Raw genomic sequence first — 22,717 nt, forward strand, 5'->3', positions numbered from 1 at the left:
CTTCATTGTCATTATTTTGCACAATATTAAAATGACTCATTTATTTATGACAGGAGAGAGTTTGTGCTTTTATTGGCATGCTTGGGTCTTTAGTCATGTTTATTTAACCTTAACTCAACAGGGTTGTTTACAGTGCCAGAACTTGGGTTCAATTTACTTTAATTTTCTCAGAGACTTTCTTATTTATAAAAGCTGAGCTTCTAGTGACCTCTTTAGTCCTGACATTTCCTTTACCCTCCACTATGTGCAAAGAACAAAAAACCCAGTGTCTCATTCCTGTTCCAAAAAAACTATACTTCCTTAAGTGGGTTGGTCCTTGTAATTGAAAATGGCAACCAGATGTTTACAGAACAGCAGTTTTCCTCTGGGCCTTTTGTGTCTTTAAAATTGTTTGCCAAAATTAATCTGATTTCACAGAAACTGGCTGGTGACTGGAATGTCCAGAAGTAAGACGTTGTTCCTAACAATACTATGGACAATTAAAAATAAAGACTGAAGATTTCAGTTAATCCTGCCTACAGTCCTTGATGGAGTCGAACTCACGAGGTAGCTCTAATCCTTTTAATCTGACTAGTTTATGCCCATGTTTCTTGTACTCTTGGTACTATTTTAGGCATGTTTTCATGCTGAAATTGTCCCTGTCTCAGGGAAGCATGTTGCATAGAGCATTTGCTTTCTGGCTTCTCCCATTCTGGCCAGCTATACTCGATTTGTAGCTGCACTACCAACATGCATTGTTAATGTGGGGAAACTGCCATCAAGTTGGGGAAAGGATGGGAGCATCCAGAGGAGCTTTCCATGTGGCCCCCAGGACCACATTCATACAGATTTCTTCTCTTAATGTATTTTGCATTAGAAGAAAGATGTATCTTGACCCTTCTTTGTCTAGGCGCCCAAGTACTGGGCCACAGCCAGTTTATTCATCATCCTGGGAATCAGCTACATCTTTAGAAACCATTGTGTTTTCTCTATTCAGTCCTTTACCCTCCTCATTTCTAATTTCAGTTTTCATTTAAGAAATTAAATTCCTAGCCCTCTTGCTGTTGATGTGGCCTTGAAAACGTAAACTGAGTGCTACAGTGAGGAATTGGCCATGGGTTATTCATGGTACCACTGATAGCTGCCATGGGATGGTCTTGGGGGCTTGTGAAACCCCCGGCTGTAGTTCCCTTGCCAGACTAAGCAGCAGCTGTGAAGAAAGCATTGCGCTGGCTGTGCTGATGAAACTAGTGGTTTTGCAAGCTCTCTCCCTGCCGCTGGCCAGATGTTTGTAACTAAACTGGATCCTCTGCTGAGTAGCCCATGTGGCCCCAGGTCCCGGGTAAGAAAAGCTCAGTAGCACGAGAAGCAATCTAGAGGACTAAGATACAGGTTTAGAGCAAGATGTGTTTTCAACATGTGTTTTCATCCCAGTTCTGACAGTGACTCCTGTGGCATTAGTCAAGTCTTAACTTTTGTCCTAATGTCTCCATCTGTAAAATGGAAATAATAACATTTGCCCACCACAGGGCTAAATAATTACTACAGGGGTAATAATGTTGATAAAGGGCTAAATAATACCAAGAGAGAGATGGGGAATTACTGCTACCTCATAGCCACAACGACCTCCATGGCCTCAGACAGAAATGGAGACAGGCCAAAATTAATTCAGGTTTGCTCAGTGGAAGCTCCACAATCTCACTCCTCCCACCATCTGCACCAGACCTGATCTTCCCCAGAGTTGGTTGCTAGAAGCAGAGCTTGTGTACAAAGCTGCTGTACACAGTCATACAGGGCTTTCTTAAATTGGAAGAAAATATGAGGGAGAACAACAAAATCACTGGAAGGACAAAGTTAGAAAAGAAAACCCTAACACAGTTTGCAACACATGTAAATTTTAAAGATGTATATGGTGCAGAATCTCCATTGAACTACCCCAAATGAATTAATAAAATCTGAAGCAGATATTGATTTTGGTTGCAATGAACATCAAGATTCAATGACCCAAGAGGTAAATATCGATCAAAGCAAAGCTCAAGTCAATAGTTGCCTTACAGGACAATAAATAACCAACAAAGAAGTCAATATATGAATTATAATAATCATTCCAAAAGCTGGGCTAGAATTTCATCAACTATGGAGGGGCTCATAAAGTAAACCTAACTTAGATTTACTTTTTGAGGGGCATCCATAGTCAATTGTCATGGTATTGTAAAGTCAGTACCATGGAATGGTATTTGATTGTTTTTTAAAGGTACCCATTATAACTGCATAAACTTCCTGCAGGTTAGTGAAACTAACATTCAAATGAGGTGGGGAGATGATGAAGTTAGAATGACACTGAACTCAGCTGTAGTCAGTTGGGATGCATTTTTTCGCATGGGCAAACTGACTGGTTAACATGAGGGACACACAACATCTCAACCAATCCAAAGGCTAGACATAATGTGGGGATTTTGCAGTTTATTACAGAAGGTACATTAAAAATGATGGGCCTGGCAGCTTAAATCCAGTCTCCCTTTCTGAGCCTAAAATGACCTGAGACATATGGACTCACAGATGTCTGATCTGTGGGTGCAAAATTGATAAAGGAAGGGAGCGGACTAAAAAGGGGGCTGCAAAAGTACTGATCAAAGTATGGAAAAACTGATGGATTTGGGAGGAAGGACTCACGTAATTTATTAATTTTAGGGGATGAGACAGGAGGGGAGAGTGTGGAATTGATTTTTTTCAGGTAGCAGGAGGAAAATAGGGAACAAATGAATTTATGGAGGATGGAAATGCATTTTAGTCTCATGAATTGCTGCGTGAGGCAGAGCGTTTTTGAAGGAGGTCCTGGTTAAAATTTTGGCAGCACATCACTAAGCACTGGGGCCACACAGGCCCTGTTAATTCTCATTATAGCTCCAAGGATAAGAGATTTCCCCACAAGGAAGGGAGGGAAGGAACAGCAGAGAATGCTGGAAGCAGAGTCTGAGACTCTGCCAGGGCCCTGAAGTGTAGTTCAGTCCCCTGTTCATCCCTCTTAGCTGCAGTTGAGCAGCTCTGCACTTGTGAGAAGAAGGCCCCTGGCGCACAGTGCAGAAAGGCTCAATGTGGAAAGCTGGAGAGGAGAGGCCTGGATGGAGCACTCTCTCCTGCTTATTCCAATCCTTTTACTCTTTTCCTTGCAGCTCCAAGATGCTGGTTCCAAACACAGGTTGAGGCTGTGGCAAAAATGGCACTTCAGCCAGAGGCTGCTCCTTCAGTGTGAGGCAAGAAGTAACTGAGCTCACTTGCCTGAAGGAGGAGATCTGGTTGCAATGAAAAGTTCTATCCAAAGAGACTACTGTGGTGTTTAGATATTGCTTGTAATTATTAGAACTGGGAGCACTGGCTGTTGGGAGTCTGAAAGGACAGGAAACAGGAAGGAGGGGGGAGGAGTGAAGGAGGCTGAGTGAGAGCTACCGAGGGTGCAGCAGCAGCTTGGCAAAGAGGTTTTCACTTTAAAAATAAAGTCCTGTTGAAGTTTGTTAGTACCTTGCTTGGTTACTACAACAACTACCATGTGCCTGATTGACAGGCAAGGGAGGCGAGCCCATTGTGGCAGACATATTGAACAAAACTCGAACATCCCATTGGAAACAAGACAGCAAATTCTGTCCTTCCTCAGCAGCACAGGGGGCCCTGCCATATGGGGTGAGAGCAGCAGTGAGGCAAGGCAGGAGCTCACTCAGGATGTGTGTATCCTTTACGTGTGTAGGGGCTCATGCTGGGCTGGTGCAGAGAGAAGACTTAAAGCAGTTCATGGGCAGAAGCAGAATAGTGGATCCCTGACTTCATGGATCCACTGGCCAGTCCCTTCATGTGGGGTTAGAGGCACAAAAAGAGTGAAGCTAGAGCAGCATGGCTAGTTGAAAATTTCTTTCCAGTTGAAAACTTTTTTTCCAATGGAAAATTGGTTTTTTGACTAAATAAACATTTTTTGCAGAAAGCAGTACCTGATGGATTTTTCATCAGAAACCCTAACCTCCCTCCCCCCCCCAAAAAAATTGTCCAAAACCCAGATATTTTACAGTTGCCAGAGACATTTTGGTTTTTGACAAAAAGCCAGACTTTTCCACAAAAAGAAACCATTTTTTCTACCTTCTCTACAAAGCAGTCAGGAAACTGGAGTAGCGACTGCCACCCAGGTGTTGAAAAGGACTCTGACCCTTATGGAGTTCCAGTTTATCAGCTGTATTTGGACTTCACATGGGAGTATAACTGTCCCCAAAATTAATTATTAATCAGCACAAAAAAGTTAGGAATGTTTTGTAGTGATTTTTTTCCATATATGACTACTGCTAGGCCCTTTGGCTCACAGCCAGCATAAACAGAAATCCTAAAGAAATCAGTCTGAACTATGAAAGTTACAGGAACACCACAGATTTTCAAAACCTGAAACTGCACAAAAATAAAAGCACCAGACCAAGGCACTAAATTAGAACAGGCAAGGAGGAGTGATTCTTTTTATAGATTTTTCCACAATATTTGTGATCTATATTTCTCAGTCTATTATCTGTATCTTTTTAATAGTGCCTCCAAGGAACACATTTTTATAAATTATAGCAGTCTTGTTAGGAAAATATTATGACATAACATAATTCAAAATAGCCTTCTCCAGAATACAGTGTACAGTACTACACCACGCAGAACACTAGAAAACATCATTTACCAGCAAGAGGAAAATAATTCCAGTTATAACTTCTTCAGCTCTAGGCTAAGATCATCGGTTTGGAATGCAGACATGTTCTTTTACTTTTTACTTTAAAAACAACAACAACATAACCTTAAAGCTAGGAATATATACAATCCTGGAAGCAGTTAAAATAGTCTATGCTGCTATATAATGGAATTAGAAGGCTCCTACTCTTTACATTAAACTGCTGTTTGTTCCATTTATTCTATACCGCTAACATATGCTGAAAGTTGCAGGTACATCTGGACAGTGATGGAAAGTGTATAAAGCACTTTTGCTATTTTTGTTCCCATTACTGGGAAAAAATAGTGCAGGGATTATTGGCACAGGATGTAAAAATATAAATATCTACAGAAAATCTGAAATCTGCAGACGGTTTGTTTACCTCTACAGCAGTTTTAAGTGAACCCTGCGCTATCAGCCAGTTAAGCCAAAAAAAGGATGTCACAGATGTGCTTTACATGATCCCCAGAGAATGGGATGTTGGCTGGACTGCACACCACTTTGTAGCTAAATCCATCTGGCATCAGCGTGGGCTGCAGATGTGCTGTGTCTTGTCACTGAAGTGATGTGTACTGATGGCAGGTAGTGAGTGGGAGATGTCAGAGCTGAGAAACCAGATTTTTTTTTTTTAAAGAGAGACATGGCTAATGCTCCATATTCTAATACAAGAGGCAGCTCATCAGGGAAAATGTATATAACCTTACCTTAAAAAAAAATCTTTAAAACTTACCTATAAAACTTAACCTAAAATAATAGTGGAAATTTGCTGTGTTCAATACAGTGTGTTCTAAGCAGCCCCACAGAATATACAGAATAATTTTCACGTTATCCAACTGAGATTAGTTAAATAATAAAGCAACAGTGAGGTATCTGATAACTGCAGGAAGTTTCTGCAAGTATGAATGACAAGAATATAATTATTCTTTACAATAAGGAACAACAAACCACATAATAAAAATACCAGAACTGTCATTTTCTTCCATTGACAGAGTACTGGGTGATCTCTTTCTCCAGTTTCTACACTGGCTTCCTATAGAATAGAGATTCAAGATCACAATCTTGATCCTTATCTTCAAGGCCCTCAATGGCCTGGACCCCACACACCTAAAAGACCATCCAAAGGTTCAGGCTGAAGACTGTGGCTGTCCACCCCTCAGGCACAATGAAACTTTCTACCATAAGGGTACAGCTCATTTGTGCAAGGGCTAGTCTCAAATTGTGAAACAAATTCCCACAGGAACTAAGGACCATTACAAAACCCACCACCATCCACTCCATGTGCAAGGCACATTTCTTCCACCTTGCCATCTCTAACAAACACAAAACAGTGTGCACATTTAAAAACATACAAAAATCCTACCCAAACAGCAAAAGTATACTGCACACACAGTTCTCCTCGGGAGGGGGTAAGAGAAAGAACCACACCTGACAGATTGACACTTAATGCTGTAATGGAAGGCACTCAGATACTACAGCAGGACTGACTTCCTGGGCTAGGATGAATAACAGAGCTGGGGTGGAGTTAAAAAGCAAGCAATTGATAGAAGGAGCGTCCCTATGTGGAAAAGTAAGCATCTGTGTGACTGGACAAGACCAGATTGTGACTTTAAGCCCCTAGTCAAATTGGTTTATAAAGTTTATAAATTAGATTCAATGATGGATATTCTGAATGAATGGGATTACTGACAAAACTTCAGTAATAATTTGTTTCTCATCATTCTTACCTTGGTAGTGGTGCTCATGTCCAAGGCCTACAATCAGTTTCCTGTCTTCAAGGACTGTCACTGTATATCCGTATTGTGCTAGGATGCGCTGATATAGCTGAAGTTCTTTTTTACCATGGGAAGGAGGAACGTACAAAATTGCTCTTCTTGTATGACTCCCAAAGTACTTAAGAATGGAGTCTTCGATCTAACAGAAAACAGAATGCAAAGACAACACCCATAAGACAAGGTAGGATCATGAGACACTGTTGTTATTTTTCACAAAACCATGCTATCATCTTAGATACCAAGCCAAATGGAGATTTTCAAGAATATAAAAGTGAGGACTGAGGTACTTAATTGTCTAGTTCTCAAACACTGGATCTTTAGGGCTAAATGCTCCTCAGGCCCAGGATCTTCACGCAGAACCAGGTCAAAGGAGTAGAACCAAATGCATGAGACACAGTGCAAAGTTTTCTACAACTGCTCCCCTCTCCACTATCAAAAACTGAAGATGTACAAACAGCCTAAGAGCCCAGTAAAAAGGATTCTGTTCTCATCAGCTGGTGTGGGGATAAGAGGAGGGAGGACAATGGGAGGTGTCTATGGGTGCTGGTCCACTAAGATTCAGTCACGCAATCTCTCAGAATTCAAGAGGCTCTCAAAAGCCCCATACCTTGTCTTCACAGACTGTGAGCTTCGCAAGGCAAGGTCTATGTCCTTGTTCGTGTTTTGTACAAGCATATGGCCAGTGCTTAATAAACAACAACATGATATGTAACTTTTATGGGGTGGGGAAGTGAAGTCAAGAGAACAGAAAGGAGGAGCCAGGAAAGGCTCCTCTACCCACTACCACTGATGTCAAGTCTGTCAGGCAGCATAGAGGAGAGAGAGCAGCCGGGGGGAGGAAGGGCTGAGAACTAGCGCGGGGGATGTGGTTGTTCAGATGAAAGGAGAAGTTGGGCTGAAGTCTTCCCAGTTGGTGCAGGGGGAGAGTGAAGTAAGACTAGTATTCAAGACGGTTGAGGAGAGGAGGATGCTGAGCTGGGAGCGGGTGCAAGTGGACACTAAGCAGCAGCACTACTCTGCAAGCAGCCAGACACACCAGAGTGTGACACTGTCTTTATGCCAGCTGTGCTGGGCCAGTAAAGTAACTTACTTTAAGGGAGAAGAGAAGCTCAGAAACCATGCTAAAATGGCCTGAGTAAAGCATGAGGGCCATTTCTATCAGGGATTCACCACAGGGTGATGAGCAACCTCACCTGAGGCAGGTGTCACCAGACTCATCCCCTTTCCACATAGGCTAGCCATGCTTCCTATGTGCTCCATGCCCTTAATCATATGGAGGGGCAGCAGAGAGTCCTGTATGCACCAGCAGAGGAGCAGTAGGATAGTATCACCCGTGAAACACAGGCAACGCCCCTCACAGGTTTTCTGATGTTTGGCATCCTTCTACACAGAGGCTGGTGCCAGCAGTATGTAGGGATAAACACTCTCCCCCTGCTAAACTCAAATAAATAATCTAGGTGCCAGGGTACCTGGAGACTGGGGAGAGAGAAACCTCCCCCTCACCTCCACAGACTAAGACTTATGTTGTGAGTTTAGCATTTTGTTTTGGAAGCAGTTCATTCTATGGTCACTCTTATCCCTTGCAGGAGTGAGTTTCATTAATCTAGAGCCAGCTCCTATGAAAGTTCAGTGTCCCACACTCATGAACCTCACCAACTGGCTGAATGTTTCGTTGTTCTAACGTTACCCAGATGTGTCAGAATGTCACGATAGCAATCTGATTCTATTGGTATTTGAGTAACACACTGTGTGTGCACAGCAATATGTGTGGGGAGGGGGGACTACAAATGCTGAGAGAGTCACATGATACATAAAAATAGCATGTTCTGCATGGAAAAAAATGTGACTGTATTTGGAGCTTCCTAGATGCTGTTTTGCAGAAGGATAATAGCAAAGTTGCTTTATTAAACTGGATTTTCTCCCTGCGAGAAGTATTTCTATTTAGAGGGCTTTAATGCAGGGTTATCAAGTTATCAACTGGCAAGTACATGAATTTTAAGTTGACATTTGAAAAAAAGAATCTATTTTAAAAACTAAAAGTTGTCTAGTTTTAGTAAGTTTACATTGGAATGCACACAGGAAGTGCTATATAACTGAAGAGTCATCAGTCTTTATTAAGAGGCTATGCTGAAAAAAAAGGACAGATTTTTGGTATAAACAAATGTCATTCAAGATGCTTCCAGTTGTTTATAGATCTGGTAAGTCACTCTCACTGCAGTCTCTTCCCCAATCACAGGATGTAGCTTTATGTTACACTTGGCTCAAGTGTAAAATTCTTTGCAGCAGTGAGAAGTATAAACTATTTTAGATCCCTGAATTACTAGTACTCTTCTGTTTTTATTATAGAACACACATCCCTATGAGTGAGATGAGCATAACTGATAACGAGACATGCTGAAATATGTCTATAATACTACGAGAGTCATCTAGATATATTTAATGAACCTGTAATCCAAGAACATTTTAGATGTTAGAATATTCAGATAACAAATTCAGATCACATGCATAAAGGAACAAGAATACATAGGAAATGATCAGGTCAGAAGAATTATGTTACATAAACTTGTAATAGATCCTCCTCCTGTCCTTGTAGTATTTTTATAACATATTAGTCTAGCAGTGAGACTGGCATGACCTGTGCTACATTGCCTTATAATACGCCTTCCACTCTCTCCCCCATTCTGTTTTCTTTTCTTCCATCTTTCCCTCTTGATCTTTTCTCTTCTGTACTTCCTATATAATTACAGTAACTATTAGAAGTCATGTCTCCCCACATTCCCCCTTGTGGCTGCTCTACTCCTTCTGACTCCCCATTTTCTCTTTCCCCACCTCCATCCCCTCCCCCACGCACCGTATGGTTCTTGCTTTGTACACTGCGTCTCTCCCCTACTCCTGCCCAATATGTGGTAACGTCAGAGGTAATTAAGCCAGTCATCCCCTACTCCTTCCATTTCATGTACATAATGCAAGGGAGCCACTCCTCGCTCCACTTTGTACAAGGACACCATTTTCCATGCCACTGTAAACCCAACAAGGTGAATTAAGGACAGATAGAGAGAGAGCTTTGGGGCCAGATCCAGGGCCACGCTCAGGATCTGGCACTTAATTTGGAATCACTGTCTTCTCTCAGTTTGTGTCCATTCCTTTCTGATCTAGATTGGTAGCTGTTTTGGGTAAGGATTATGTCTTCCTCTGTCTGGACACCACCACACACACTCCCAGTGCTCAAGAAATAACATTTATTTAATGCCCTTTTGTGTGCTTTCCATCAGAGGACATTCTGAACATGTCCCTACCATAAGATCTCTCTCTCTTTCGTAATGGAAGGTAATTCCCCTGCAGCAATACCAGAGGATGCCTTTAGTATTTTGTTTAAAGCAGATTTTAATAGTTTTTCCCACACACCCAAGTACAAAACTATTTTAACCTGAAACTCAGGGGTACTCCAGGTATATTGCATGGGATGTACCTCATCCTCACAGCCCACCCCTACCTCCACTAATATGCCAGGCAACCCTACACATTGGGCAGCCTCTCTTGTCTTCAGGAGCACTACTGTTCCTTCCATTTCCACACATTCAGAACCTTCTCCTGCTCTCTATTAAAAAGCCAGTGTCCTTTCCCCAAGTCAGCACCTCCTCCTCCCAGTCAGTGCCCAACTCCACTGTCCCAGCTGCAGATCCTACCCTCTCCTTATCGCCAATTTATTCCCCTCACTCCCAGATCTAGCACTAGCACTGTCCTCCCTCAACCACATCCACAGATGACAGTCGACATGGAGCTCACACTGCATTTCCCTGCTGCGCCCTGCTTTCTGATGCCCCTGCCAACAATTGTTCAGGAGTTCCTTAGAGGAACTTTGAGCCCTTACACTTCAGAAACTCTGCTTAAGGAGGACTTTTTAATATGATGCTGATAATATTTAGCTCCTTATATTGCTCTCCTCCAGAGATCTCAAAGAATTTGACAAAGAAGACTATATATCATTATCCCCATTTTACAGATTTGAAGATTGCAGCACACTGAGGTGAATGACTTGCCCCAGTCATCCATCAGCTTGGTGGTAGAGACAGGAACAGAACTCAAGTTTTCAGAGTCTAGCATCCTATCCACTTGACCAAGATGTTTTGGTGTAACCTATTATTAAATCATTGACGCCCTCTGAAGGGGAAGGTGGTCATATAGGAGTCTGAACCACTCTAGATACTAAACCAGAAAGCCAACTATTATTAGCTGGTAGTTTTGAGAACTGTTTTCTCTTTTAATATTATTTATGCTGTTTAATTTAAGCCCTACTGACCAACATTAGTGAGCATAGAGCTGTTACTTTCTATCTGCTACACCAATGGTAAAGCTTCCGTATTTTATCCCCCGTGCTGGATGAGGGTTATGTTGGGTGATGCCACCTCATGTTAGATACCTGTGGAGGTCTATGAATTATCTGTGGATGTGGTTGAGGGAGAACAGTGGCTAGTGCTAGATCTGAGAATGAGTATTCTTGCCAGCAAGTTAAAAAAAGTATGGATTGGATGAATGGACTATAAGGTGGATAGAAAGCTGGCTAGATTGTCGGGCTCAACAGGTAGTGATCAACGGCTCGATGTCTAGTTGGCAGCCAGTATCAAGGGGAGTGCCGCAGGGGTCAGTCCTGGGGTCGGTTTTGTTCAACATCTTTATCAATGATCTGGATGATAGGATTAATTGCACCCTCAGCAAGTTCGCAGATGACACTAAGCTGGGGGGAGAGGTAGATTGTCTGGACCCTATCCCTACCCTCCAGCCTAATTGGAGGATTGGGCCAAAAGAAATCTGATGAGGTTCAACAAGGACAAGTGCAGAGTCCTGCACTTAGGAAGGAAGAATCACATCCACTGCTACAGGCTGGGGACTGACTGGCTAAGCAGCAGTTCTGCAGAAAAGGACCTGGGGATTACAGTGGACGAGAAGCTGGATATGAGTCAGCAGTGTGCCCTCATTGCCAAGAAGGCCAATGGCATATTAGGCTGTATTAGTAGGAGCATTGCCAGCAGATTGAGGGAAGTGATGATTCCCCTCTATTTGGCACTGGTGAGGCCACACCCGGAGTACTGCGTCCAGTTTTGGTCCCCCCACTATAGAAGGGATGTGGACAAATTGGAAAGAGTCCAGTGGAGGGCAATGAAAATGAACAGGCCTGTATCAAACACTGCTCAGTCAGAATGGGGCAGAGGACTAGAATCTGTGTAGCACCATTCCCTGCTCAGCCAGGAGAGCTCTGTCTGAAAATCCCACTGAAGGATTATGCTTCTGCAGAGTCCGCTCTATGTCTGCTATGAAACAGATACATGGGAAGTCTGCCACATGGCTCCCGAAGGAGCAATGCTTCCAGGGGCAGAGGGCCCCAATGTGGTAGACACAGACAGGCTATCTTCTGTCTCTATAGATCTAGGAGTTTCTTTCCGGTGAATTCCCTGATCCTCGGGCTTGGAGACCTCAGCCCATGCCAACTCTGATGCCATCCTAAACCTTCCTTATGATGATATGCTCCCATCGGAAGGGGCAAGCTGGCTCCTGGTATTGCCAAACTTCTCCTCCCTCCCTCTTGGACTTCAGCTATAATGCACATGGAATCTTTCCTAGGCTATGGATTAGCAGGAATATTTATAACACACTAACCTTACAACTATGCAAATACACCAATTAAACACAATGCAGTCAGAGAGACAGAGAGAGAGAGAAGAAAGATCGCAGTTACAACAGAGCAATGAGGCAGGCTTCAGTTCTTAGGCAAATGTTTTTTTTTAAATGCTGTAACTGGAAGATGGCCAGACACTGTTCCTATTGCTCATTAGGGACACTGATACTCATCAAAAAACAGTTCAAACAACAACCATTACATAAAAAAGCACTTCTGGGGAAAACATCCAGCACTGCCTTTCCAAAGTACCTAGACAGAAACCTTCCATACTCATTGCTGCCTCTGGAAACCAGTGATCCAAAGGGTGCTGATATTGATCTTCCACACAAACCGAATCTACCACCACAGACATGTCCAGTTGCCTTGGAGATCTTTTTCGGGCTACACACATCAGAGAAACTTTCAAAAAAATACGTTCTTCAGGTTGTTGGTCGCTAACATTTCCCACCACACACATACAGCCAAAACTGAAGCAACAAGAACCAAGTGAATCTAGCTAGTGATGCGCTCTGAAGTGCAGCCCTCCCCAACTCCTGTTGTTTAAGTATTAAATAAATGGCATTTCTATCAACTGACTTTTACAAACATTCAGTCTAGGATGATGGGATCTGTGGGAGTCAGATTTTGGGGCTTTTGAATGTAGCAGCATGACCTGACGTTTAAGCTGATGCTATTAAATAATATAAGAGAAAGCTCAACGCTATTTCCCACCCTTTTTTCAAGACCCATGTGCAGTGCTCCCAAATTTATTTCCTCACCCCTGTATTTTCGGAGCACTCTGCATTCCTATACACATGTACAATTTCCTCTCTGTTTTCTTACCAAGTGAGGGTGTTTTTTTTTTTAAACTATACTTTAGTTGCATTGTATTAAAAAGAAATTGGCCAAATTAAATAATGTTTCCCTTATGCAGCAAGTGATCCCATATTTGTTTCCAGTACTCTATATAAAATACATTACGTTACTATCCATATTGATCTAGTTACCAGTAGGAGTCTGTCAGAATTTCCAATATTATAGCAACAACATTCATATTTCTAGAGTTAAGGTTTGCCAGTTTTGCTTTTATAAACCCTTTTTCTCAGCCATAAAAATTCATTCTGGGCTGAGACTTGGCATAAAAGGAGCAGAACTCAACCGATTAAAATAATCTGTTCAAATACTATATCATTTTACTGCTTTGACTCTTTTTGGTACTCCGATAGCTTGACTGTGTGGTGGGGATTAGTCCAGAACTGCCTTTGGAATATTTAAATATAATATAAATGTTTAAATATAAATGGAATATTTAAAAATAATTTTGAAATGAAGACAAGTTTCTGTTTTAAAGCTAGTTTAATAGAGGTTTTTCTTCCCAAATTAGAAATGTCAGGTTCTTTGTTAGCAAGTGGATTTACTACACATGCAGGGCACCCATGTATAAGGAACTAATGAACAGCATCTCTGGCCCCAGTTCTACAAAGAGAACAACATGGATGGCATGGACTCATTGAAATTAATGAGGCTCTGCATGGGAGCATAGGTCTGCCCATGTGATTTAGGACCGGGGTTGAAGTCAGCTTTGACATGGTGTACTTGGTGTTACAGCCTTACAAAGCCATTACATTCTTCTCAGTCACTGACACCTACTTTGGCTTTGATATGCAGTTTTAGATGATCTGCAAAGTGAGCTCTAAAGAAACCATGATGGACTATCAAGTAAATAAAATGCATGTAAAAAGAAGAGTTTGTAATTATGTTTTAAATGTACATAATGGACTGGGGGGGGAGATGGAAATGAAAGAAAATATTGTGTCCTATTCAGTCAACTCTCAAAAGTTTATGCAAGATTAAAAATCAAAATAAAATGTATGTTGCTTAGCGTTTTAACGAACTACAAAAACAACTAAGTTCACATAATACTAAAGCTCTAAATGATGTGAATATTTCCTATTGTAAAATGAGCATCTACTTTATGTGTATTATAGAATGGCTGGGGAAATTGTCTATCTAGAAGAAAATCCTTTGTCATTTTTTCCTTTAAATTGGTTTGGCTTCTTTTAAATTATGCTAGTGTAAAAATACACTAGATTGTTTCTTTAGCTTACATAACCCTAAAGCTGTTCCAGTTTAAAATATGAAATCTGGTGAGCAATTAGCTCAGACACTATATAAATACTGTTGTTGTTTTGGCCAAAAAGAAATTAGCTGATATATTTAAAGTTGAAAGGGGAAATCAGTTCGTTGGAGGTTTTGAGATTCTTGGCTTATTGTGTAACACCATAAATATTGAGGCATTGTCCATGTCTGGCAGGCAAGCAAAAACAGTTTAAATGGTTGCTACAGAATTTCACTGATCATTACTTCATCTTGACAAAGTAAACTCTTCTTCTGAAGACAATGGCCCCGATTCTCAGGTCTGGCTGAGCTGCTCTCAGTGCAGGACCCAAAGGACCCATCACCTTTTCAACTACCTGATTTTGGCTACTTTACCCCACAATGTAAATTACAGGGAGCCTCAGGATTGCTTTCTCTGGCATCCAGCTGCTCGCAACCTCCAGGGACTGTTCCAGCAACTGGGAATAGTTTGAGCACAGTAGCACTCTGGCCACATTCCCTTTTGCCTGACATGCTGCCTGAGTTGGATACTGCAAAGGGGTGGCAAAGATCCTCTGTGCCAGCTGTATGTCACCCAGTTAAATAGGCTTTATGGGCCCTTTACACACCGGGAACTGCTCAAAAGAAACATACTGTGAAAGAGAATCAAGCCCTATGTGAACTATGACAGTATTTTCAATTTCACAGACAGGGGATCAGAGAACTGACTAAACTCCAGAACCAGCAGCGTAAGTGTGGATCCATCTAGATTTTTAGATAGCACCCAGTATAACAGCGTTCTGGTCCATGCCTGGGGATCCTAAGCACTACCACAATACAAATAATAATAAATAAATAACAGAAAACTGAATTAGTTTCTAACGCCCCAAATGCTCAGCCTACAGGATGGTGAAAGTCTTCCTTAATTCCGAAGGAGACTTCTACACATTTTGTTGACTTTCCCCATAGTGCATACAAATACTAAGGTGTTCTTGTTACTGTTTTATTTTACTTTTAAGTTCAAACACTTCCTGCATTGTTACAGAGAAGTTAATTTCCTGTTTCACTTTCTGGAAGTATTTAAAATGTTTTGGCTTACATGCTGCGAGATTTCCCACTCAGGAAGAAGTGGGTTTTGGATTGAAATGGTTGGAATGTGATTCTGCTTCCCATTGTTTGCTGAATAAATATAGAACAGGCAAGTAAATTATGGGGATTTACTTTGATAGTTGGTTTCTGATGATATCATAAGCCACAAAAGTGAAGCTTGCGTTGCTGGCACAGTCGATCACCAAGATGGAAGCATAGTGCTCTCATTCAAAATTCCCTTGCTTCACGATTGTATACAGATCATGGAACCAAATTCCAGTGCTATACCCCAGGCCAAATACTACTTGGCTTATTCACAAGAGTTGTTCCATGGATTTTAATAGAACTACTCACATGAGTGAAGTGAACAAGATCAGACCTGCTTTCTCCCTCCCTGTCCAGCTGCTCCAGTGGGAGCCGCGATCGGCCGAACCTGCGGACGCGGCCGGTAAACAAACCGGCCCGGCCCGCCAGGGGCTTTCCCTACACAAGCGGCGTCCCAAGTTTGGGAAACGCTGGTCTACAGGATCAGCCTTTGAGATCTGGCAAGCTTTCCAGACTGTTACCCAAATCTGTGTTTTGGCAATTTAAAAAAATAGTTTGCATTATGTACCTGACAGGTAGTAGTGATTCCAAATCAGTGACTATTGCATGGGCTTAAAGACATACTTACATACTAAATGGACACATCAACTTTCTAGCATCATATTGATCCACATTTTTGGAAGCAACAGCTTTAAACAATGAGAGAGATTCCAGTCTCTGAGATGTAAGTAGCAAAATTGCACATCTCCAGAAATCTGCCAATGCCCTTCCCTGGTTGGTTCATAAAAGATGCCAGGTTTCATCTTAAAGCCATTTGTGCTATCCGTACCCAAAAATCAAGGTAACATTTCATTGCATGTGTAGTAACAGAATTGTTGCCATTGCTGTTTTATAACACTTGGGGAGGGGAGTCCTCTGCTGCAATAACAAGCCAAGACCCAACCTGCCACGCCCAGGTTCGACACCACGCTGTTTTTCTGTCTGAAGGAAAGTATGACCCAATACCTACACTACCCCTAAACCAGCCAGAGGAGATTCTGCAGCACAACACAAGATGCTTCCTCATCCCAGATGCATCAGAATCACCTGCTGTTATTTAAAGGACATCATCACAGGCATGGTTTTTATTTTCTTTCAGTTTTATGCATGATATTCACAAAGGGTCCTGCTTACAATATTTGCTGAAAATTGCCATTTTAGTGAACATAAGATTCTTGTCAGTAAGCTAATTTTCTAGAATATTCACAGTAAGTGCACACAACTGAAGTCAATTAATTAATGTGATTGAGCATGTGGACAATATTTTGCAGTATTTGCCCAGCTTTATTCATGAATATGCAAAAAAATAGGGGGGATTTAATTGAAACTGTTTTGCAACCTTAACTACCATGGGTGCACGTACTATTGAATAATAAACCAGTGTAACATTTCAAATATAACAAATTTGCATTGGGTACCTCCAGGTACTTATCATAATAAACCAATGTAAAAGTTCATCCATCACAATTTGTTCTAGGCTAAAAATGTGTGCACAATTTGTGAGTACACCACAGCAGCACAATGGCAGATTTTTTGGAGAAGGCTGATTTCATTGTTCCTAGTCTCTGAGATTAGTCGTGCAATCTAAAGATGTTCTATAGAAAGACCGAGAACATCCACCACACATGCAAGACATTTCGTTCCATAAGGCTCACGAGGGAACTTCTTAGACATGAAGCCAACAAGCTGTGGGTGTTCTTCTGAATAATAAGGAGAACGTATGTTAAAACAGCACATGCTTGAAAAACATTTTTATTAGAGTTAAAAGATGCATTTAAATAAATACGATAGGTTCAGTATGTGCATGCAGTATTCACATCTATGGATGTGGGAAGATAATAAATGCAGCATATTGTAATAGCATAAACTTCTCACTCAACCCAAACAGCCCAAGCACAGAAGCTGTTCCTAAGTCTGCATGTTTGTTAAAGCAAAACAGGAAAGGAAATATCAATCAAACATGTTAACGAAGTTTCACAGTTGCTCCGCCAGCTCTTACAAATAGTAAGCTGTTTAGTATAAAATGCTCATCAGTGTTTATAGATACAGTGATCAAAAGAGAATGGATACGTAATCGTGAAGTCACAAAATAGAAGATGATGCAACTACATTGCAAAATATACTAATTTCGTTTGTAAGTTTAATTGTATTTGTTACATAGTTGCAGAAAACCTAGGGAGAGTAGTTAAAATTCAACTAAAATATAAAATTATGGCAGTTAAATTCTGGACTAGATTTTTGGAAGCCATGAGAAAAATCTGAATTCACAATTGAAAAATAAATCTGAAGATTCTTCCACACATGTGGGTTAAAGGTTCAAACAAGCTATTGGGCCATATCTGTTTTTAATTGTCACAACAGATGTCATAAAGTCAATTCTTTGACCTTTCAGAGTGAAGTATAACAAAGCAAACCAGTGAAAGATCTTCTAAATAATATATTTTATTTTTAAAGATCTGAGCTAAACTGCTTTATGCAGATGCCGCCCAACAGATACATCCTAGAATAATATTTACAGTCATTAATAGTTTCTATTTATACTCTGAGTGCTGCCATAATGGTAATTTGACAACAAAATCCATCCTGAACTATTACCAACACCCTCCAGGATTCAACAAAACCTGATACAATTATGCTAGTGCTAATCACAGATTTCAAAATAAATACAACTAGCGTAGCCTGGACCACTTGACAAGCGATATTTAATAACCACCAACAAAAAAAGTAACAGGGTCTGCATTTGTCTAATGTTTTAATATGTAATATTTAATATCTCAGCCACCCTATACAAAATAAACATGTGATCAGGTAACATAAGGACAAAGAGAAATTTGCTGTTCAAAAGACTGCTGAGTAAATAATGTTCATGTGATTTGAAAACAAGTTTTAGAAATGCAGTTTATTTTAGCTTTTCAGTGGAATCCCAGCGAAGTTCAAAAAGCACCAGCAGATAACTTCAAAACAATACAGCCATGTTCTCAGTGCTAATAAATGTCTGAGTGAAAGAGTCTATGCTAATTAATAGCCTCAGTCATTTTTATGAAGTCCCACTGGCATTTGATTTATGTGTCTGTACTGTACAGTTCCTGACCCCATTTCTAAAGACTAAACAAAATATGTGCTGCACAGCAAGTAGAAGAGGACTAAAGTTTCCATGGAGTCAAAAAATAATGCAATGCTTTAATCAAAGCATTAGGGATTCAATTGACAATAAAAGTGTGCTGAGGAACTAGTTAATGGGCTGTGTTTACAAGGATTTCATTGTCACTAGGTCACTCACATGCTTATTTGTACACACTTCAAACTCAATGTTAATTTTAGTTGGACATAAATGGTCTTGCTGGACTCATCCCAGGCCATTATTGCAGCTAGGGTTGCCAACTCTGACTGAATCTATTCCGGGAGATTTTTTTTCCCAACACGACAATGTCATTTTCTTAAAATATCCTATTAAAATCTCCTGGATTGCTTTCAATAGTCACCGCGAGATCGATGCCAATGCTGGGAGACTCCAGGCCAATCCTGGAGGGTTGGCAACCCTAATTGCAGCACACCCATTGGGTTGACTTACCTTATTCACTGTTTGTGAATTACTGGAAGGGAGGAAGCAATGAGTGTTCCTTGAGGAGACCTCCTTGTATCTCTCTTGCTGTGTCGCAGCTAGTTTGTTTGGTGAACTCCCATTATCAACCGCCAAAAAGAATCGTTTGGTCCGTATAGGTGGAAGGATCTGGTAGAAAAGATAGACACCCACCACCAGCACCAGAAGGAAGGGCCGAGGGCGACAAAGCCTGCGGCAAGAGAGAATCTGCCCACAAACCATGACCACTTCGCCTTTCTCACTTTGCCCTTTTCCACATCACAGGAACATTCGCAGCAGCCACTTTCCATCGGCACAAAAAAGACAAAGGAGTGTTTTTCCACAACTAATTCAAGTTCTTCCCATTCCTGCTGCTGAACTCCCCCATGGTACCGAACAAGAAGTCATAGGTCCGAAAGGCAGAGAGCACTCCAAAGAGCTCTTCATAAAGGTTACAGGAATAGAATCCAACCTGTGCAAAACACAAACAAACAAATAGCAATCATCGTCACACTAATGAGCCAGACTTAGCCTTTCTCCAATGCATAGTTTGCAGAATAGACCTACGCGCAATCAGCTGAGTAGCAGAAATCTTTACTCCAGCTCTGCAGAAGAAACTACAGGCACACAATAGCATCCAAGGAAGCAATAAGTAAAACTTAACAGCCTTGCATGGCTGAAGACTGTCCAGGCTTTGCCAGCAATCATATGATTTTTTTTTCTATTATATTTTCAATCCCCACTTTGTTTTTACCGTTTCCTTCATTCCAGTCCTTTTTAAATTGCCCTTTTCCTGTCAGCACGCACCGCACTCAGTGAGCATTTATCTGGCATCTGCCAGACTATGAAGACTTTCCTTTGGGTTTGTTTTGTTCCGATTCGAGTTCAAAGTTATGTTTACTTACTCAGTTCTTATCCTGACAGAAGTTTTCCATTCTCCCCGAATAGGTTGCTGATTAAAACCATTTGGAACAACTCAGCCTTATGACTCCAGCTCATCTCACATAGACAGACAGACATACACACAGTCCTGCATACACCATCTGAACTCAATTGGGCCACAGACATCATATAAAGAAAGGCTGGACTGCACAGGGGGTGGGGCTAACTTCACTCAGCTCTGAAGAGGCACAGATTGGGAACTGGAGAAGCAATGTTAGCTCTGAATCAGAAACAAGAAGTGTCCTTGCTCATATAAAATGTGTATTTCCAAATTACAGTCACACAACAGTTATTTAAAAGTCTTCTGTTACTGTAACAACTCCGATTGAAAAGAACCTTGCAGGTAGTGGAGAATCTGACCATCACATGCAGCATTTAAATCCAATTTTACAAACATATTGTTAACATTTCCATAAGCCAGACTTACTTGTGTCTATCACTTCCAGCACTGCCATGGCAATATGTGGTGAACCTCAGTGGTGTACGGTGTATTTAATATCACTGCATGAAAATGTCCCCTATTTAATAGAAAAGACGGAAAGAAAGGAAGACAGCCTGAAAGACTCCAAGTAAAGCATTCAGTATCTCAACTACAGAAGTGCCTGGTTACTACTTCCCCCTGCTGACACAAGACAAGGGCTGAACAGACTCAAACAGTTTAGGGGCTCAGCATTATCATCACAAACCTAAGCTGCTTATATGATAACGTTCCTTTTGCTAAAAATATTTGCGTATATATCCCATGCACTTTGTTCTGTATTCTTAACTATATATGAAAAAAAGAAACAAGGACAATCGCAGGACCCAAACTCTCTCATATATATGAAAAATGAGAGTCAGTCTGTTATACAGAACAGCAATACCACCTTTCTAGTATCTTACTGAGATTAGCACTTTGTGCAGCTGTGGGAAGTGATGTTTATACTTGTGTCTGAAGTAGTTGTGTTTATTTGGATTTGGAGTCTATTTTTTCTAATGCCTGAGTTAAAGCAATCACTTTGCATATTAAAAAATGCCATATAAGCAAATTTAAAAACTGATGTCTCTGGTTTATTTCTTAGTCACAGCAATTCCTGTAATATTTACTGCATGGTGTGTTGACACTATGTGAATTTTTAGTCTCATTTCTGGCATTATAATCATACAGATTGTCTTAAATTGATTCCCAGGTTACTGGGAACAAGAAAAGGATTCTAAAGGTCATCCACACTCTCCACTGGAGAAAGTTTTCCCTCCATACAAAGAACACCCTGCTGTTCCCCAGGGAAACGTTCCTAATGCCAGTTCCAGTGCATTGCTGCAGTATATCACTACAGCCTCAGATCCTCAGCCCCTCCTCCAGATGCCTTCTGCTGCTCCAGCAAAACAGTTGGAAAGCCAGTGAATCCGTCTAGCTGGGGATTGTCCTTGCATGGGAGAAACCCTGAGTGCCCTAGACCTAGCCTCAGGATCTCAAAGTTCTTCTGTGCCTTCCTCCTCCAGCTGCACTCTGGTAGATGCAGACTAAGAACCTGGGTGTTTGTCTTCTTGCAGCATTTCCAGAAAATACTGCAAGACCACTAGATTTCACCGTAGTTATAAGACCCCAGCAGCAGGAACAAAATGCCACCCTTGATGCACTGTTCATTTTTCTCTCCCATCCCTGTGCCTTTTTTCCATGTTGTCCCTATATACAGAATCCTGATTAGCAATATTGCCAACCCTAAAAGTTCAACAATCATGAGTCAGGCCCTAGAAATCGTGAGATTTTTTAATCTAATTTTTTGGTCTGTCTTTTGATTTTTTGAACTCCCCCTATCCACCCCGAATGTGTGTGTGGTAGTTACAGTGTTGCCAGCTCTCCCAAATGTATGGAGTAAGGTGATTTCGGCTCCTGCGGCAGGTTTTCTAGTGGGAGGACCTATCTGTGATCAAATGACTATGATCTGTATAAAATGCTGGGGCAGAGCTTTCAGCTTCACCCCAAAGCCCAAAATTCTAATGAATTAATTCGGTGTCATCCCTGCTCCCCAGACCCCATATCTGCCTGACCCAGCAATTATGCACTCTCCCCACCCCCACATCATTTCTGCCCTCCCCATCTCTCTCTCCCCCAGCCCATTAATTAAATATCCACCCCTCCCAGCAACCCCTTACCACTCAGTGCACCTCTGCTCCTCCAGGTGTTCTTCAGTCCTCTCTTCCAGGCTTGGTAGGGGGAACAACTGCAGGGGTTACTCACTCCCTCTCCCCTTTCCCGGGTCTGGTGTTGCAATGATGGGGATAGGGAAGAGCAGAGAACAGATTGGACCACTCCACCTCCTGGATTCTGCTGTGGAGCAGTTCTCTGCTAATCTACTCTGTCCAGCTGCAGCAAGGAGTGGGCTAGCATCTCCAATATTTCTCTCTCTATTTTTTGTAGTTTCCTTCCCAGAGAAGAGCTTGAGTGCCTGCCTCTTGTGCTGCTCAGGGCAATCTCAACCAGCAGCAGAATGAAACTAACATGATTCTTGTTATTTTTACAGCTGCCCACAGGATTCCAACTCCACACCATGGGCCTGGTTCTCATCTTGTTTATTTCTTTGATTTTTTTACACTTCAAATATTACACTGACACAAATGTAAATTAGGGGTAATTCCACTGGAGTCATACAGGGGAGTATAGATAACAGGGGTAAGTGCAATCAGAATCAGGCCTCGGGAGTCCAAACATCACAAGATTTATTTTATTATCTATATGTGTGAAGGAGTGTACTGCCTGTCCCACCCCCTTAAGTGGCAGATTGGGTTGTAATCAAGGAATCCCTGCCCCACCC

The 22,717-nt window shown here is 41.5% G+C and overlaps 1 protein-coding gene across 1 annotated transcript in view; it reads right to left on the bottom strand.

The window, feature by feature from the left end:
* CPED1 (cadherin like and PC-esterase domain containing 1) overlaps positions 1–19,223 on the bottom strand; it is a 199,648-nt gene extending 180,425 nt beyond the window's left edge. Inside the window, exons 1-2 of the mRNA XM_065423264.1 lie at positions 18,972–19,223; positions 6,427–6,613 (exon numbers count right to left, since the gene is read on the bottom strand). Coding sequence (XP_065279336.1) covers positions 6,427–6,613; positions 18,972–19,223 — 439 coding nt within the window. The remainder of the gene's footprint in view (positions 1–6,426; positions 6,614–18,971) is intronic.
* Between the last annotated feature and the right edge of the window lie 3,494 nt (positions 19,224–22,717).

The sequence above is a fragment of the Emys orbicularis genome, chromosome 1 (genome assembly GCF_028017835.1).
Source record: "Emys orbicularis isolate rEmyOrb1 chromosome 1, rEmyOrb1.hap1, whole genome shotgun sequence".
Lineage (NCBI taxonomy): Eukaryota > Metazoa > Chordata > Testudines > Emydidae > Emys > Emys orbicularis.